Consider the following 20,450-nt stretch of genomic DNA (forward strand, 5'->3'; position numbering starts at 1 on the left):
GAAGAAACGATGAGACTCTGATTAGACAGGGGAAGGAAGGAAAATTGGTACAACACGGCATAACTTGCAGATTCCTGCTTGTGTACTCATCAGATGGTATATTGCCTTCAGTTTTAGCATTAGTAAGACCACTTAGTTTTCAGTGAAAAGCAATCATGATAGTCTACAATCATCAGCAAAGGGTTGCATTGACAGAGACTGATAAATCACTACTAAATTAATAAACCAAACCTTCCAGCAATAAGGAATATGCAATGAAAGACTGCATATCAGAGAGCACACGTCACTGGCTGCCTTAAATCAATGCTAGCATTTGAAGGAAGTGTAAAGCACCACTTAAATTCCTACAGCGATTAATCATTACATTCCATTTCCCCTTAGGGGAACAGAGCTGTCCTTAATTCTGCGTGTCCGTATTCAGAGAGAATGAATACGGAGATCCAGATTCGAAAAGAGAATCCATGAGCTGAAGTCCACTGGGCTGTCTTTGTGGAAATTAAGAGTAACTCTCTTGAAATCAAACTGCCTACTTTCCACATATCCAATGGTAGCAGACAACAGAATATTGTTCAAAAAATTATATATTCCGATACAGTTCTTTTTGTCTAAGGATATAAAGAAACCTTTGTGCTACACCTGAAGTAGCAATTGCCTAATTTACGTAACTCGCAAACAAAGTAAAAAGGCTATCAAAATCTACCACGTATTTTATCTTGAAGTTTAGTTCAGTTACTAAACTTGCTCAGGACTATTATAATAGTCTAAATTTCAGTGAAATGGCACCTTTCCTAATATATGCATGGTTTCGCACAGGTTGATGAATAAAAGGCTGTTAAATAGCGATACAATCCTGTCCTGAATATGCGACATCTTCAAATTCACCTTGGAGTATTGCTTCTCCTGTAAAACTCCTTAACATCAAGCGAAGTCCAAACATTGCTGCTGTGTTCCACCATTACATGGTAGATCTCACTGTTCAAATAGCTTAATTGATTCTAGTGTAGTGTGATTTTGATGAAATGCCATTCAACGGAAAACATAATTAGTATGAGAAAGAGAAAACAGAAGTGAAAGAGAAGAGAAACAAAATCAGGTTTTGTGCTAAAGCCTGCCAGAGATTATTTCTTTGGGTCTTTTGAGCTTCTTCAGACAGCGACGGCCTACTCTTGTCTTCTATAGCATAGGACTGTTTTCATGTCTTATACAAAATTTCAAGATTTGTTTATTATTCCCACCTTTCCACCATGACAAAGGAAACCTTTGGTTTTTTCTTCCCCCAGTGAAAAGTAGGAGCAAAGACATTCAACACAGACCTTCCCTGTGGTCGTGTTTCTGAAACGGCAGCTAGGCAGCGGTGGTGGCAGCGTCCCTGCTCTGCCCAACCTGGACCAAAGGCTTAAACCTCGGTATCTCACATCCCAGAGTATTTTGTACGTTAGCATCTAGCACCGTGGTAGCCTCATTGCTGACATGGGCTGGCACAAATACTAAAAAGCAGCAAATGAGCAGCCACAGAGGAAGATGCTTCAACATCTCCTATGTAAATATTACTTAGGGTGGATCTCTGCCCATGGCCAGGGACTACCCTTATTCTTCAGAAAAGAACTCCATCGCAGAGAGAAAAACATAAAAGGAAAGAAATGACTTCTGTAGGAACCTTGCATTTTGGGCCCTGAACAAAACTCCTTTGATATAGCAAACTTCAAAATATGACATTTAACAGATTTATGCTGTTTGAATAACTTCATCTGAAAGAATCAGGCTAATTTCAGTCATTCAGAGATTCATTGTTCTTTATTTGTGGCCACCTGCACAACTTGCTGTCTTTCAATGGGCTGTGTCTTCATCTGGATCTTAGCGAATGACTCATTTCTGTTTGATGCATTTATTTTGCATCTCATATCTTCTGAAAACACACATTTAATGGAAACCGTATATAATACTTCAGTTCTGTTCTGTTTGTTTTAAAGATGCAGCTCAAGCTACCAATGAGGTATTCCTGAAGATGAAAGAAATGAAGACCATAGGAATGGGGAGTGCCGTCACCTGCAAACCAGAAATTTTGCATTGTCAGATGGGACCGTGCAGAACATCAACTAGGAAGCAATTTGAGGATACTTACCTAAAACTGTCCTTCTATGATTACGCTGGTGTAAGACTGGCTGAGAGAACGAGGCATGTTATTTCATGGCATGCTTGACAAAACACATCTGTGTTGTGGGACTACGGATCAGAAACATCTTGTATTCTAATATAGCAGCGTTCACTGAGTTGCACTCGGGTCCCAAGGGTGTTCAGAGAAGAAAACGTGAATAGAAAAGCATGTGCTGCCGGGGCACTCAACACAATTAGGAGATGAGATGTTACCATACAAATCCCTGGCTGCGTGGCCAGCCTCTCAAAACTGGACAGTTGCTTTTGGATACTGGACTAGAGCAATCTTAAAAGGTTCTTGATTTTCAAAACGTGTAGCAGTTTCCTCTGAAGACTGAGGCCTCTTTAGGGGATGTTGAACCAGAGACACTTAAAATACTAGCCACGCTGAAACACCAGACACTAGGGGACTAGTTACACAGCCTGTTTTGAAACTTTTTGCATCATCGTTTTGCTGCCGTGTAGTTACAGTTCTCAGCTGCATTTTCTCTTAAACACTTTGAATGAAATACATCAGAAATGTACATAGGCATTAATCTTTTTCGGATTAGCATTCCTCTTGGCCCTCGGATTTCAACTCTAGTGCCTCCTCAGCTTTTATGTTCTTTAAAACTACAGTCACATGGAGAGATTTTAACACTCAAAGGAGTCGTCCATGCTCAGATTAGTAGTAAAGACATGAAGAGTATTTATATTGACAAGATAAAAATACATACCCACTTACTGGTTTTTATTGTTCAGGAGACACTGAAGAAATCCTGGAATTTGATCCACCCAAAGAGTTTAAGTATCAATCAGTAACGTGACCTTTTGCAAGTTGTCTCCCTATCAAGAGGATTATCGGTCATGATTTATGGACTGGTGATTAGTAAGAAATCTATGCAATTCTTTTTAAGTGTGTAAGCTGCTGGGATGAGAAGAAGAGTTCAGAACTGTTGTCGCTTTTGCTGCACAGCATGGTTTTTATAGCACCACTTCGGAGTGATCCCAGAAGGGCTTATTGTACAAACTATTTAACTTATCTTTGCGGACACAGAAGGCAAAAAAAAAAAAACCCAACACAAACTCCTGGGATCCAATGTAAACTGTACGTCATCCTTTCAGGCACATTTTCAACAGGTCAGCTTTTTTTTTTTTGGCTGATTCATCAAACCCTTTGTGTAGGATTCACAGCACTACATGAACATTAAACTCCTTCTTAGCTACTGGAAAATGGCAGTCCCAACATGCCTTATGGTAGCAATTTTCTTGGAAGCAACAGTTTCTTAGGGCATGGTTGGAACTGCATTTGAAATACTTTTGTCTCTCCCAACGTCAGTCTTCATGAACACGCCAAAATAAGCACAATCTTGTTCAACTGTCATTCATTTCTCCCATCCCAGTAGGAAGAATTCCTGGAAATGTTTTAGGGCGCTATAGCATGGAAGCTGCTTCTGAGTTTGCCCAGCTCTTAGAGGTTATTATTAACATGCAAGGTTTGCCAAAAAGCAACAGCACTTTACTTCTGTGGTTTTGCAAGTGTTTTGGTGAGGGCAATAAGCCAAGAGAGAAACCAGTGATCCCAGCACATACCGATCCTAATCCATACTTAATAATTGCTGTAAGAAAGGCTTCTACAAAACTCTTAGTTGTATCATTCCTTGTATGACTTTCAGTCATGGAAAGACCGTATCTAAAAATACCAGAAAACCTAACTATTGAAATACACTATCATAACTTAAATGTCCAAGAACGGTAAGAATGGTAAGCAACCGGCAGCCGGGTCCTTTGCAAGCCACTTCCTTATCTACCGGATTACCAACAGTTATACAGACTGGTTACGTGTCTTTGGAAACATACTGCTCGCTAGAAACCAACCTTTTAAACGGTTTACACCATGTGTTCACAGCCACTTTTAATGGGTTCAGAATTATGTAGGAGAGACAGAGTTACACTAAATTGTGAGAAGCTACATCTGTTTCTTCTTATAGCAAGGCAATCCAGCTTAATTTGTGAAGTCTTCATCAGCAGGAAATACCTCTGATAACGAAACTGGTGGAGTTATATATTCAGCATACAAATCTAAGTGTGATGCAAACCACTGCATAATTAGCAATCTGCATAACAGTTGATGTTACAATTGGCTTTCTTGACTCAAGACAGGCTTGGTTCTGTGCAGAATTCCCTCTCCGATGGAGACAGCATGTGCGGTTATAAGAGGCCTCAAGTCCTTGTATTGTGCTCTGGAAAGCCATACTTTACCACCCCAGTCTCGAACCAGAGGGCTAACTGCAAAAACAGAGCATCCATTCTCCTCTCAGTATTAAACAACTGAATTGATTCTTCATCTTCTCACTGACAGTAGATACTATCTTCTCCTGCCTGGACATGTCATGCAGGGGATAAACTATCATCTTTTTTGCCAGTGGCTGAGCTGCTTCTCTTCTTTTAAACCAGTTTCCTCTACCACTGATAAGCTGATTTCTTGCACCCCTCACTGTCTTTCTTCCCTCGGTCTCATCCTTTTTTTGCCAAGGTCCCTTTTATTGTCTTGCTCATCTCTGGATCCAAAGAGGACAGAGATTTGATAATTTCTCCAAATGAGAAAAGATTAGGCAGTAAAAACAGGAGAACTACAATGTCTGCTACAAGTTGGGACAGTGGAATAAGGGAATAATTAAAATACTAGCAACCTGCCTAATGTGTTAGGAATCCTCCCTTGGCTTCAAGATGTTTTGCTTTCTTTGCTCCATTAGCACTGGAAATAGAACACAAGAAAAAACTCCTAGTGCTAATTCCTGTTGGACTGAAGCAGGTGAATTTGCAGTGTCATGAATTGGTTAAATATAGAAAAAATGCAAATTACTTCCCTTTGAACTCCAAGAGCAGGCAAGCAGCTGCAATGTGAAATTCTGATAAAACTTTGGTGCATGTCTTGGCCTCCCTTAAGATATAACTGCCACATGAGTTTGGAAATAAACTCACGTTTACTTAGAAATGAACACATGAATACCAGCACGCTTCTTCTACTTGATGACCAAGTAACACACTGAACTGTTTTTCAGGCTTCGACTTGCATACCATTAGATTTTTTTAGGTTGAAAAACGCTGCTCTAGATCATTGCTCCGCAGTTTTGTAGCTTGTGGAGAAAGAAAGATTCTACTAGATTCTACTAGATGATAGAAATTACAGCAACGACACTACACTACTGCAGATACTCGAGCTTCCTCTAACCCTGTAAGTGCTGTGTATTACTGTGCAGATGGTTACCTCAGATCCTCAGTATGGAAATTTATGGTAAATTCGGTCTAACAACGTCGACCTCTAAGCAGGGCTCATCAGCTCCATGCTGAACTGTGATAGCTGTACTTGCCGTCTCAGCTGAATGGAGTACGTTTGCATTGCATTGCAACAGCATGATGCTTCAGATAAAAAGGGTGGATAGTCACAGGAAACTCATGTCAGACACAGAATTTGGATTATTTGGAGCAGATTATAGGCAAGCTCCTAAAAATCCAGGTCTTCTAAAACATATGTAGAGCAGCCACCCTGAATATCACCCACTGTTAGCAAACTAAAACCCAGTGTTTTTATATGTTTTGGGTTGGTTTGGTTTTTTTGGGGGTGGTGGGGGTTTTTTGTTGTTTTTTCACAGAAGGAATGCAAGAAAACAGAAAGAAAACACAGAAGCGCTCTTGTATGATACATATTCCAGAACTAGACAGTATCATTACACAAATTAATAGAACTGAAGCAGTACAGTTGCACTGGCTTTTGAATTCCTACATGAGAATGAACCCATACGGCATGCTGATACTTAAAGACAGAAAACTGACTATTACACCACCTTCAGTATGCCAGCGTTGCGTATGCAGTAACACCACTCAGCCGAACACACTGACGACAATAGCACACACTCATTTCTGATGTACAAAAGGAGTAACAGATCCCTTTGGTTACATTTAATAAAAACCGTTGAAACTGTTTGTTGTACATGTAGTACCATAAACACACAGTATTATACCTCTGCCATCTTTTGGAGTTGACAAGTTTCAGCAGATTTTGAGAAATCAGATAAGCTACAAGCAAATTCATGTTTAAGGTCCGGTGTTCAGAATATGCAGCTGTAACTGCAGGTAATGAATGCTCCCACAGAACTTCAGAAAAATATGTCCCAAGACTAAAGGGAAAGGAAAGAAAGCAATTTTGATATCTGAAATTAAAGTGGAAATATATTATTATGACATATTTCTAAGAAAGAGTTCTCTATTTTTACCTTGAAATACAAATTTTTATTCCACAGTGTTTAATTAGCTTCATGGACACTTTCTTGGAAATGAAATGTCGATCAAGTAAACAGTTCACATTTTCAAAACAAGCACTTACCAGGATATATCTTAATGATTGTGCTAAACCTGGCAATCTTGCTATGATCATACTTTTCTTCTTTAGTCTACATAATAAATTACTCTGTAGCATACAGCTTTCATTCTTCTCTTTTCTTCAAACACAACTGTTGTACTCATGTTGGATTTTAACAAGTTCACATGCTCAAAGATATTCTCCTAAGAAAAAATTTAGCAGGTCACACACCAACACAGAAATTGTAAAAACAGTAATAAAATTGTTGTCGTCCTTACAGATTACCATCCTGCTAAGTCAACAACCTCTCTGAAAATTGTTAAGGATGGAGGGCCAAACATAGCTCTTGGCCAAGCTGGTGCAATTCTGTTGACTTCAAAAGGAATGCATCTGCCCTGTGAGATTTCTTTTGTGTAAATCTTCCTTGGAAGGTTAATGGAAATTCAGCTTTCAATCTATTCAAAAGGAACAACTTATCCTTTATCACTGGGCAAAAATGAATGTTCCAAAGTACTAATGAATTTCTGTCTCATCCATGCTTTGAAGTTTCGATACCATTCTATAAGCTTCTTCCTCCTTTGAATCTTTTCTTGTAAGCTCATTTTTTTTTCTTTTTCTAGAACAGCAGGAAGCTCTTTCCAGTTTTTAATAAAGATAAATGGAGCCCCCATGGTTTTTAATAATTGTAATGGAGCACTGTGGTACATTGATGAATTTCCGCAATCACCCCGTGTCATTACATCTTCTATAACAGGCAGAGATCCATATGAACAAGCTTCATAAATTCTATAGCATTCTGTATTTATTCCCACTGGGCACAATGTCAAATCACTCTGCAGCAAGGCATCTTGATAGTTTTTGAAACTTTCATTTGTTTCTTGAGGCTGCCACCTAGGAAAGTAAAGGGGTTGAAAATTAACATTTTTCCCACAGGCACTGCAATGAAAAAACAGATATGCTTTAATTTCAGTGATTTATAAAACTGGAAATGCTGTCAATGTAAAAATTCTATATTACACACACAATCAACAGGCTTTTACTTTTAGTCTTAACTATTCTTAAAGAGTCTTCTAAAAATTTATTGAAAATGTCACTGTTAAAAATAGACTGTAACACTTTTTAGATATAGTCCTTTTAGGAAATTATTAATACTTAGAAGCGTAAGAGGCAAATTGAAACGCCATTTTAAATCTTCTGCATGACTTGGATGACACATATGTCAATTTACTTCACAGCAGAGTACAGAAAGAGACATACAGGGAGACACTTGATGGAGCTTTTAATGAATTTTTTTGGCCTCAAATACTTTAAATCAGTAGAGGTTTGCTCTTCAAAAGTTAGGATGCAAAGCAATCCGTTAACCTGAATCCATCTGCCTGCAGTGCCTCAGAATGTCTGTGAGATAAGTTTATGTCACAGATGATACAATCCATCTCCTGAGATTCTTCATCAGGGTAGCCGAGGTCTTCCTAAGCACTGCTGTGCCTTCTGTCAAACATTTTACAGGTGTTGCTTGGCAAAATTAAATACAATCAGAACCCTCTTCCTGTTAGCCAAAAGATCTGTTCTACCTACTTGAAATAAAAAAGAGCCATGCCATACAGATTAAATCCACTCTCTTATATGGAACACAACAAAATATAGCTGTCTTTTTCTTTTAGTAAGACATTAATGCACACAAGGTGCAAGACAAACATTTCTTCTCCCACCATAATCAAATGTATAAAAGAAAAAAAAGATGGTCTTTATATGTAGTGTACACAGGAGATTTTTCTATGTATTTAAAAATACGCTTTATGTAAAATATAGCAACAGAAAGGCCCTTGCATTATGAAGACCTATATAGTCTCGGCAATGTTCATTCTTTTAATGATGACTGGTTACTTTTACTTGTACTATTTTTTAACACTCAGGAAAGGATTGGTAATAATGAACTACACAAAAGAAGTCTGAATATTTTCACAAAGTAAATCAAAGTCTTACTGTTCTCTGGCTGTAATCCAGCAAAGTTTGTCAAGCCCATCCTGCTTCAAAATTTCCATTAGGGTTTCCCTGGAAGAGTTCTCATAAACTGTTCCTAAGAAATTACATAGATATGATCTTGGATCATGTAGCATTGACCAGCTGGGTTCTACAACTGGAAAATTCCTGTAGCTGTAAAAACAATGTTTACATTAGATAATGATACGTTTTATGTCAAAGAAAAAATAGTTTGCACCATTTCATCTTTACAGCAGCAGATTCTAAGACTAAAACCACCCCTTTGTTGCCAATCCATATCTATAACCACAGACAGACCCACAAGCAAACCAGTGCAAATCCTGTCCTGAAAGTTGGTCTTTATTCCCTTTGTTCCCACCACTCTCTTCAGAGATATTCCAGAATATTTATGTCTTCTTTCGACATCATGATACTATGTCTGCATGTCACAAAAATGTCCTTGAGAAACATGCTTCCTCAAAAGCAGCTGTTCCTGACGCAAGCACTAGTTTTGATGGAATGGCCAGGTTAATGGTAACTATGGAGTTTATGTCTCAGCTACCTTAATCTCTGGGCATGCTTATCAACTGAAAATACCACTGGTAACCTCTCAAAGGGAAATGTCTCTTTGATCCGGGTGGACTTCATTAATCTAATCTTTTGGCTAGTAAATAGCTTGTCATACAAGCTATTTAACTTGTCTTTTTGGATTCAACAAACCCAGCACAAAATCCTGGGATCCAATGTGAACTGTATGCCATCCTTTTAGACATGTTTTCACCACATCAGGCATTTTTCTTTTTTTGACTGATTCCTCAAATCTTACATCATTATTTTGGTCAGAATGACAGCTAGTGAAACACTGCTTCAGCTGAAGAGCTGGCACTAACTTTTTTCATGACATAAAGTTAGTATTTTTTCTGGAACAGATGAACGTTAAAAAAGTTTCTGCTCCTTTGCATTCTCAAATTAAGACAGATATTCCTTCTAATGTTATTATTTTTGATAGATCACTGTTCTACTTCCCCTGTTGTTTCTTTTTCTGTAAGAAAAACTATACCCTTGACCCCAATTCTTTACTGGTTTCAAAGGCAGTCTCTACTTTATTTCACAATGATTTCTTCACTGCTATTAATGGTTCTCTGAAGACATATTCACTTTCTTCACCTTCCCAAATTTTGATGGAACAGTCCTTTCCTAGTTCTACTATGTGATTAAAACTAATTTACTTTCAGCAAACCATTTTTTCTTCATGCCAAATATTTTTGCAGGATTCTACATCTTTACCTTCCCTCTTCGCTGGGAAAATCTGGCACATTTGCATACCTTTAACCACAATTTTTACAACTGTTGGTGTGCAAGGGCTGCAAAACCCCATTCTGATATCTGACCCATCTTCCTCTACCCAGCTTTGCACCCCGCTTTACTGTTGTAACTGTTGTTGCCTGCTATTACCTGTCTCCTTAATCCCAGCGTCTCAAAACTCAACTTCTTTTTGCTTTGAAACTTCCAATGCCATCAATTGTCTGACACCATCAAGAATCCAAATTTAGTGTATTTCAACGACACTATGAGCAAGTTCAAGCTATGTATAAAAACTCCATACAATGTATAAAAACTCCATACAGTTTGCCAATTGGCTCAGTACAGGATATTGAATTAAAATTCAACACAAGATACGAAAATAATTCTGTATTCTCTTCATCTTATATTACCATGAGAAGTAGCTAAAACACCATTAACTCTGTTAATAAGGAGTAAGCTGGAAAAAAATGCATCTAGCTGAACCAAACCTCTATCTACTCCATATAAATAGTTTGACCAGTAAATACAACAAAAACATTTTTGTGAGTAAGCAGTTAAGCTAGACTACATTACTGTGATACTGTAGTATACTAACTCCAAACGTGAGGCATACAATTTCCTTTTGAGAGCCACAACAGGGGTTAAGAAAAAGTACCACCAATACCATCCCTTTCCTTTCCTAAACAAGCAGTAGTTGGAACCTAATTACATAAATATCTTCTCAATTCCCATCAGAAGTTATGATAAATCTCAAGAGCAAATCTACAGAAGAAAAATAAACAGAAAACCCCACCAGACACAGGTTCGTTTTTTTAAAGCTCCCTAAATCCTACCATTCTTTTCTACTGTTATCATTTTTATTGCTAAATGCAATTTCCAAAGATTCCAACGCTTGATTTCAAAAATCATGAATAGGATCATGTTCTACAATTTACTTACTATAATTGTTTTGGGTATCAGCAGTAACATTCAGATGTATTTTCCATACCTCATGCATAACAATTAAGTTTCAATTGTAATTTGTGTCTATAGCACTTACGTAGCTACTCCTAAAGGCCACTGGAAAATATCTTCTTCATTTACCAATGCATAGTCGTAAGTAACAAAGAGTAGATTTACAAATCCTCCATGTCTTTTCAGGTATGGTTGAATCCATTCATTGTTGCACTGCTCATTTCCAAGCAGCACAACCACGACATGCTGTATTTTGTGTGTCTGAATTAATGTTTGTGCATAATGCAACCACTGCGTGGCGTAAGCGATCTTTGCTTTTTCTCTTCCATTCAGAACTAGCACAACATTTTCAGCTTCAACTGAGAAGTAGCCAGGAACTACAGATGGACCAGTGATGAAGCTGTGAAAACCAAAATACAAACAGTAAACACCCTTAAGATAAATTATTGACCTTAATCCTCTAAACATCCTTACTACACAGTCAGTACTCCAGAGATATTTCTTTTTCTTTCAATAAAGTAAATGCAATATACTGCAAAGTAGCTGTGCAATTGTAACCATTTCTGTTGTTAATATCTACAGCTGTACCACAGGAATACAGCTGCCTTCATCTTTGCTCAGGAAAAAGGAGATTTAGACTTAAATGAAAATAAGGTATTTTATCAATAAATCAGAACTACTACCATATTCAAACAACAAAATGTGGGCAAACCAGTCAACTTTAAAAGAAGGATGTGCTTTGATGTTCACTAAAGGTCAAACTTTTTATTAATTCCAGTAATAACCAATGTATATAGTATAAGAACAAAAGAGAGGCCCTCCCAAAAATCTGCAAGAGTATACTAAACCAGGTATCATTATGAGGGACAACTGGCTGGTCTGACATACTACTGTTCTCTGTAGTTTTGGTTAGGACCAAAAAAAGACTGCATCATCTGATACTGAATAGAATCTATAACATAAGAGGTACGTATCTAAATGTAAACTTAAGTTGCTTGTGTGACCCAGGTCAAACTTAAGGCTTTGATACAAGCTAGTTAGCAGAAACATTTTAGGTAGAAAATTGCATTTCTAGATCTTGCACAACGTATTTATTTAACAGAGGAATTTCAATCATGTAGCAAAATCATTACATCACTGATCATTTACAGGTATCTGACAACACCCATTTATGAACTGCAATGAAGCTAACCAGTGTTTGCCAGCTCCTGCTCTTCAGTTAACTGCTGTGTAACAGACTGCTGACTGAACTCAAAGGATTAGTGATGACATAGCTTGGGAAAGAGTGGAAGGGAAAAAAACTAACAATTTTTTTTTTCAGGAGTCAATGAAATGCTAATTTTCTACGCCTTCTGCATTAATGCGGTTTTTCAGCTACCAGCTAAACTTAATGAGCGTGAGTTTTAACTCATGAAGTGCTGAGACTGACAGCTAGTTTCAGTTCAAGTGTGTCTCATGAGGAAAAGAAAATTCACAGCAAAAGCTGTAAAAACTACTCCAGTGAGGGTATCTGAAGCAGACTGACCTTAGGCAAGCATATTCTAAACCTGAGTTCAGCTGACACACTGCTGGCTCAGTGGGAGTGGTGTATTTCGGAGCCAAGCTTCATGAGACTCATGATTTGGAATCCGGATTTTTAATAGATTGAATGTAAATCAGGTAAAGACTTAAATCCAAAGTTTAACAGACAATGAGAAAAGATCACTGGCATTCATAAGAGAGAACACCTTGAGCATCAGAATGCCTAAATAGTGAACAGGATACGTAGTTGATCCAATGATCACCTTGTAAAAAGAGACCTGGGGAAAAAAGGTTTTCTCTATGGACACAGTACTGTGAGGCTATCAACTTTACAGGAACAACAGGACATACAGATGGGGAAGCAATGACCTGCGTGTAGGAAAATATGAAGCTCAGCAGCATAAAACTACAGCGGGGAAAAAAGAAACGCTGTGGAAATCCCATACTTGAATAACAAAACCACAGTGCTAAGGCTGTACTATTAACTCCCAGTCTGAATACAATAGACATCGGGAAATGTAAGGGAGATCACAGAAGCTGCAAAATTAAGACAGTAGTACTAAAGAGATTTTCACTACTCACATGCAGGCCAGATCAATGCCTCATCAGGACGACATGTGGAGATTACATTTTTGGACTCAATAAATTCCTTCCTTCCTATAAAATCCTTCTTTTTCCCTACTAGTCTTAGAACCCATACAAAACAATGCTATTCCAGACTGGATCTTCCAGACCTAATTCCAAAGGTGTTCGTCAGACAGCTACTCTGGAATAGCAATATGATGAAGTTTAATGTTGCAGCAGGAGAGAACATACCAAATACATCCAGCATATAGATACTCGATATGCAATAAAGGAATTACTTAAAAATGAGACAATAAAGAAAAGAATTCTGAAAGGACTAGCCCAAGTAACAAAAAGCTTGCAAGCAGCTTGTAGGCTGTTCAAAAACACTGTGTACAAAGCCCAGGCACGCTGTGTGCTTCAATCTAAATAGGAAACAACACAACCCCCCCAAACCCATATGGCTTAATAGAAAAGTTAGGGATGCTGTCAAAGGGCACAGGTCAGCATTGAAAACAATGAAAAGCTTGCCCAAACAAGGAGGACAGCAAGCTCATAAAATGCTGACGAAATGCAAACAGAAAATTAAGGCTAAAAAGTAATTTGAAAAGCACCTTGTAAAAGGATGTTCTGGCTGATAGGTAAAGGTTCTTTAAATATATTAAAACCAAAATATATAGAAAATATACCAAAAAGACAACTACAGAACTGAAGAGACTACTTGATAACAACAGTTTAAAAATGGTTTAAAAAGTGATGACAAAGGCATAGCAGAGAAGATTCCCACAGGTATCTCATTCTCTTCAGCAAGAAATACAAGGTGAAACACCACAAGCGTTATACCAAATGGAGAATTTGGACCTGGATGGCATTCACGTGAGAGCTCTCAAGGAACGCAAATAGGAAAATTGCAGACCTGCTGGCAAAGGTATGCAGCTGTCATTACGAAGTGACACTATGCCTGATGAGAAGGGGTCTGCCAGCATCACTCCCATCAGCAAAAAAACAATTTGAGAGGACGCTGGAGCAGAGAAGTATGACTTCCCTCTCTGGAAATGTCTATAATAAATAGTAAGATCACTGGCTCTTATCAAAAGGTATGATCACTGATCACATATGTGGATAAACACTGCTGGAAATGAGTAATCCTGTCTCACTGATTTGATGGAGATCTATGAGTGTGTCAATAAGAATACAGGTAAAGGGGATCCAGTAGACATAGCGTATTTGGATTTTCAAAAAGCTTCACCAAAGGCTATTAAGGAAACTAAATTGCCACGAGCTATCCTTCGTGGAATCCTTTGGCAGGTAAAGAAACCTTTGCTGGTTAACTTTGTTGACCCATATGCTTTCATTCCGGCATGAATCAAGATGGTTGCAATTTGCATAAGGAGGACAGGAGAACGTGACTGAAGAGTTGCTGAGCAACTGGGGCTAACAGGGACTGGGGGAAGGCAGCGCTTCAAGTTAAAACAGAGAGGGTGTGACTCTCAGTGGAACAGAAGTTTAGGAATGCTCTTACTTAAGGATAAGAGATAAGAAGTTTGGCACTCCCTGCTCTACAACATCCTCCTAGATGACAGGAGAGAAGGATGTGAATTGCTTCAGGCCAAGGGAAGTGCTAAACCCTGCTCTCCTACTTCTTGTATGAATGTGCCAACCTGTCACTAAAATCCACAGCTATGCAGTTCCTTCTCCACCTGTGTCTTTAAACAAATGTCCCTGCGTTTCATGTAGAAGTTGATACTTTCAGTATTCTTTAGGCAACTCTTTTGGTAAAAATGTGAAGCCATCAAAATCTATATTAAATATGTGTATTCTCCATCATAAATACACAAAATGGGCTTATTCATGCAACTGTGTTCACATGATATTTTGGCATTTTTGTGTCTTTAGGTTTGATACTCTTTAAAAACATTCATGAGAGCTCTACGTTTTAACAATCATTAGACTTACCACAAAAAACTGCACTGCAGCACATATTCTCCAAATATGTCACCTCAGCTAGTTCCCTCTAGCCTCATCTAGTAATCAAATGGAGATAATTTACCTCAGCCAGGCAATAAAGAAGTCAACAATTCTAGAAAATCTTATAACCAGTGAGCAGCCAAAATCATGTAGTAATTCTTCCTCACAAAAAATACAAAATAACATTTCCAATTTGACTAAAAAGTAGAACTTCAGCTATCTCATTTCAGAATCCTAATCATTAAAATAACAGTTATATTTGCATATTTTCTATACTTTGCACAAGTTCCTACTAACCTGTCAAATTTTAACACCTGTTATGTTGGTACCAAACTTAAACTTCAGATTTTTATAAGGTCTAGCATCCAAGTTGGTTAAAATAAAGACTTTGTTATCCCTGGTTCCTCTAAACATAACAAGAAGATATTTAAATGCTAGTATAGAAGTCTGTCTTTAAGAGATGCATACCCTAAGTAACCATGTGAGGTTATCATTCATCTGAAACAGGCACACCAGGGAGAAAATAACCATAATCAGTCGACAGGCTCATTAAGTGCAGCAAATTATTTTCCTATTATAAACATGAAAAGCAAGAGCTTGGAAAAAATCCTCATGTCCATACCAAGAAGACAATCTATCTGGGAGAGTGTCATTGATTTCTATAGCTTCTGAGATTTTAATTCTGGAAACAAGAGTCTCTTCCCACCAAGATAACACTACAGGCACTGCTCCCTATTCAAAGAAAGTATTGTATCCTTTCTCCACATCCGTGAATGGAAAGCTCTATTGCTCTGTCAAGGAGACTACCAAGATGCAGCAGCATCATTCATAGCCGATTCCCTAATCTTGTAGGATCGGGGTATAGTTGCAGACGAGGAATACATCTATTTTTTTTAAAGAGTATGTCATTTCATCTATTTCCTTAGATGTAAGACAGACTCTTTAATAATTGCTATGTTTAAATCAAGCCTAGGTGTCTTTCCAGAAAAGATTTTTTAATCACTTATGAATGTGATGTAGGCATTACTGAAAAGATTCTATGGCCTGTACCATGTACACAGTCACTGATAAACACTTCAAAGTGATAAAAAAAACTTTTGTGATCACTCAAAAAAACCCCTTTCAATTCACAATCACATGTTTACTTCAAACATTACCTGCAAATTTCAACTAGAACTCCCTGTCTTATTGTGCAAGGAAAAAACACCTTCCTGAAGCAACACATTTTTCGGAAGTTAAATTCACTTAAGCGCGTCATTTACGCTTCTAAAGAAAACTTTTTTAACAGATGGGTCCTCATGCAAGTGACTAAATGTTGTAGGAGAGCTACTACTGCAGGCTGGCAAACTGGCCAAATAGATGAAAAATCCTTCAGCTTTCACTGTATCCTTACAGAAAGCCTTAAAAATGGTATTAAATAGAACCTGAGACAAAAGTTCTATATTATTCACTAAACAATATAACGTTTGACAACAGTTTTAAAACATGCATGATCACAGATCAAAATCCATTTTTAATGCAAACAGTGCTTCAAGTGTCGTCTTCCTTTACATATAAGATTTTGTTTTGCAAATCAAGTAATTAACCAGATGCTAGGTCTCACAGATTGTTTTTGTTATAAATGCTATTTATGAATGAATGAGTGAAGTCCCTTCTCCCTGAATACAACAGAAACCAAATAGCAGGAGACATCTTGCCTCACAGCCCCAAGCTTCTTTCAGTCAACTGTCAGCTCCAAACCCCAGTTCTTAGACTTTTCTCAGGGTTGTATTCCGCCCCCCCTCCTGCGGTCTCCTGGCTGCCTTCCCTCTCAGCATTTGTAAGTCTTCCCACGTTCCTTTCAAATACACAAATCTTCATAAAACAGCAGATGAAATTGCTCCCTAGTTTTCTATTTTTTAATAGTGACATGTTTGGGCTAGAATTTGCTGGTTTTATCAAGTATGTGTTTTCATGAATAAACGTAACCGTTCCTTGTGATAATTTTGAATGAGAAGTTGTGTGCATATTCTTCAGTTATCGAAACATAACAATATTAAAGTATTTGCAACTAATATTAAAATAACTGCAACTGTGAGATAGACAAAATAATGCACCTGTGCATCTTATCATGTTCTTTCCAATGCATCATTTGTTAAAGTTAACACAATTGAAGTCAACATCATGCAGCTAGTACCTGAAATATGTTTTTCCAGCTTTTTGGCTTCCTTCTCTCCACTGTGCAGTCACATCAGGTGGCTGAAGGTGCCCTCCAAAAATATGTTCCCAAAGGTAAAGACCTACATAAATGAAGACGTGATGGACAATTTGAATGAATGGATCTTGCCTGCTCTACACTCCCAGCAAATAATAAGTATTTCTGGGAAATGAAAAAGCATAACAACATAAGAACTTGGGTAAAAAATGTCAAGAGCTTCCTATACAATATGGACATTGTTTCCCAAATTCTGTATTACTTGGAATTAGTTAAGATGAATTTTTCATACATAGGGCCATTTAAAAAGATTCTTTGGCTGTCAAAATAGCAGTAGATGAAGATGTACTACACTACTACGTATGTTAGCATCTCTTTCTGGTACACCTACCACTTAAAAAGGAGCAAATATTAATCAGCATTTTAACGACAGGCATAGTTCTCTTACACTTCTGTGAAACACATCAAATTTTTGTGATAGAATGCATCACTATACAATATACCAATGTGTTCTACAATGCTACATGAAAGTTCAACTGAAGCTGGAAATGTTACATGTTCAAAAAAGCTAAAAGAACAATGATATGTCTTTGGCAGCAGTTAAAGAGCTTGAAAGGACCTTGGCCTCCGGTTTTTATGTAGAGACTTTGTGTCTTCTACAACAGAAGAATTTCCAAGATCATCAGTGGCAGTAGTACTGAAGTACAGAAGATGCCTTATTTCCCACTGTGCGATGCTTTATTTCACAAAGTGTAAATGCGACAAAAGTAAATATTCTGTTACAGTCAAGTAAGAGGCCTGTCCTTGTGTTATACTTTAAGCTAGATTGGATTCAAAAAGTAACTGTCTCTGACATTTGAGCCATTTTCTTTGACAGATGTGAAAAACAGCCTTGACAAGAACTAATACAAAAAAAACTGGAGTCTAACTACTCTTATATTGGTATTAATATAATTTTGAGTAACAGCTACCATTTCCTTAATGCTCTTCATGTACAGATATTCATATTAATCATATAGATAAATTTCAGTCATTAAAAAAAAAGCAGAGAAAAGTGCTATATCAGAAAGGTTAAGTGATTAATAGACTTCGATTACATCTGCTTACCAATTGCTGCTTTGCCCCAAATCTGTACTCTAAGACTGGTTTGCTCTAGGTGATATCTTGCATTTTTTATCATCTTAAGATTAGCTTCGTATCTCTGCTGAGAAGCAACCAGTTCATTTTTCTCGTCCCCTTCCCACGGATTCCACTCTTCGTTTCCCAAGACAACATGATCTAAGAAACCCCAAAGCGTAATTTACATAAAAAGAACAGATTTGCAAGTTTAGACAACTGACGACTTCTCTTGAATTCGGAATGTCAAGCAGCACCCCACAGCCCTCCCGCCGCCCCGGGCCGGGCACGCCGCCTCCCCCGGGCCCGCGGCCCGGTGCCTCACACGGCAGCGGGGAAATGGCCGCCGCCAGCGCAGGCCCGGCGCCGGCGGGGGGGCGCTGGGCCCCGCTGTCCCAGCGGAGCTGCCCCCGGGCCTCGCCCGCCGCGGCGCCCCCGAGCAGAGGCGCCGGGAGGCGAAGCGCTGCCCTCGGCCCGGCCCAGGCTTTCCCGGCCGGGGACAGGAACGCGGGGAGGCGCGGCCGCTCCCCCCCGCCGGGGGCGCCGAGGCCTCTCCGGCGCCGGCAGGAGCTGACGAACCGCGTCGGCCCCGCATCAGACCCGCCGCCCCCCGTCCCCGCGGGCTGCGCCGCCGGTCGCGGCCAGGCCGGCGCGGCCCCGCCGCCGCTCTCACCTCGCGGCCCGCGGCGGTCCCGGTGCGGCGGGCGGGGGGCGGCCGGGCGGCGGGGCCGGAGGAAGACGGTGTAGGCCGCGTAGAGGGAGAAGAGGCCGTAAGCGACGATCAAGGCGGAGCACAGGCGCTTGCGAGCGCCCCGCATCCCGCCCGGCGCGGGCGGAGGCCCCGGCGGGGGGCGCCGTGAGGCGGCGGCGGCGGCGCCGTGAGCCGCCCCCGCTGGGGCGGGAGGGGCCTCCGCCCGCGGCCCTGGGCTTCGTCCCCTGGTGAAGAGGCTGAGGGCCGCCCGCACCGCGACCTGCCGCCGCCCCAGCAGCCCCCCCCCCCCCCCGGGCAGGGCCGTTACGGCCCCCGGTGCACGGTGAATGCATGAAGCACCCGTCCCGTGGCGGCTCGGCGCCCGGAGCCGAGAGCTGAGGACTCCCGGCCTCCTCCTTCCACGCTCACGCTGGTGCGGGGTGTCCGGGCGGTGCCGGTGCCTTCCCGCCCGCGGCTGCCGCCCCAGCGGCTTTCGAGGACGCAGAATCGATACGCACTGAAGATGGGCTCAGGAGCATCAAACGACTTCAGGCTGTCGAGCATACATACATACACGTCGCCGTTAGCATTCGATATACACGGTCCCAGCGTGGGCTGAAGGTCCTGTTGTCCGTGCCCAGTGGTTCGGTGCCTCGGGGGCCGCAGGAGGAAGGGTGGTCGTGACCCGCAGCCGCTTTGTGCGGGGAGCTGCATGCTGGTGGTGTGTAACCGGGCTGTAAATGGATAGGTGAACAGTGCTGTCAAGTCGTGGGAATTTTATAGGGTAGGGAAAGCTGTGGACCAACGAAACTGAGTCATGTTACATAGTTAGAGAAAGCGAGGGAGGATGTTTAGGTTACCCATGAGTCCTTTCTAAGGCTAGATGTTCCAACTGCTGTACAGCCTCTACCAGCCTGTTTTCAAACACCGTGATCCTAACGATAGCCAAAAGCACGGTGACCTTCACCTACCCTGAGGAGAGAGAGAGTCTAGTGCAGTATAGGTTGTAACACAATGCACAACCCTGGAGCCTGCTCTGGGTCTGAGCGTTTTTTTTTTCTTGATCAATTTTTTTACCCATATGAACACTAAACTTTGCTCTAACCCTGACTCAAAATTTATTTGATGGACCTCTGCTTGCTCCAAACCAAAATGTAACTAGTTACCTTAGCAGGCCTTCTGAAATAGGCTTCCTATCACCCCACTGCCAAATCCTAAATCTGATTTAATGACCTATACACTCCCTGAACTAGAAATCTAGCCTGATGACCCACAGTGGCAGCAATGAGTCCTTTATTCAGACATCCTTTTCTGATTGCCTGCATTAGCCCAACTCATCACTTTCTTCCAGCCCAGATCTTAATCCTAAATGTAACCCTGATTTTGTAGAATCACAGAATCACAGAATGGTTTGGACTGGAGGAATTGGAAGGGACCTTTAAAGATGATCTAGTCCAACCCCCTGGCCATGGGCAGGGACATCTTTCACTAGATCAGGTTGCTCAAAGCCCCGTCCAACCTGACCTTGAACGTTTCCAGGGATGGGGCATCCACAACTTCTAATGTACAAAGGCGGGGTGAGGGGATGGACTTAACAGAATGCCTACATGAATTAGGATCTTAGAGGAGGAGCTTTGGCTAGGGACTGTAGGCGTAAGGCT

General features: G+C 40.3%; 1 protein-coding gene across 1 annotated transcript; it reads right to left on the minus strand.

Moving 5' to 3' along the window:
* Positions 1 to 5,943: 5,943 nt before the first annotated feature.
* On the minus strand, positions 5,944 to 18,916 carry RXYLT1 (ribitol xylosyltransferase 1; the record flags this gene model as incomplete). Its single annotated transcript, XM_082308549.1, has 6 exons — positions 5,944 to 7,387; positions 8,480 to 8,650; positions 10,821 to 11,135; positions 16,965 to 17,067; positions 18,090 to 18,260; positions 18,772 to 18,916. 6 exons carry the CDS (start codon positions 18,914 to 18,916, stop codon positions 6,970 to 6,972), a joined length of 1,323 nt encoding a protein of 440 aa, XP_082164675.1. The 3' UTR covers positions 5,944 to 6,969.
* Positions 18,917 to 20,450: the final 1,534 nt, after the last annotated feature.

This window comes from Platalea leucorodia, assembly GCF_965183815.1.
Source record: "Platalea leucorodia genome assembly, chromosome: 4".
Taxonomy (NCBI): domain Eukaryota; kingdom Metazoa; phylum Chordata; class Aves; order Pelecaniformes; family Threskiornithidae; genus Platalea; species Platalea leucorodia.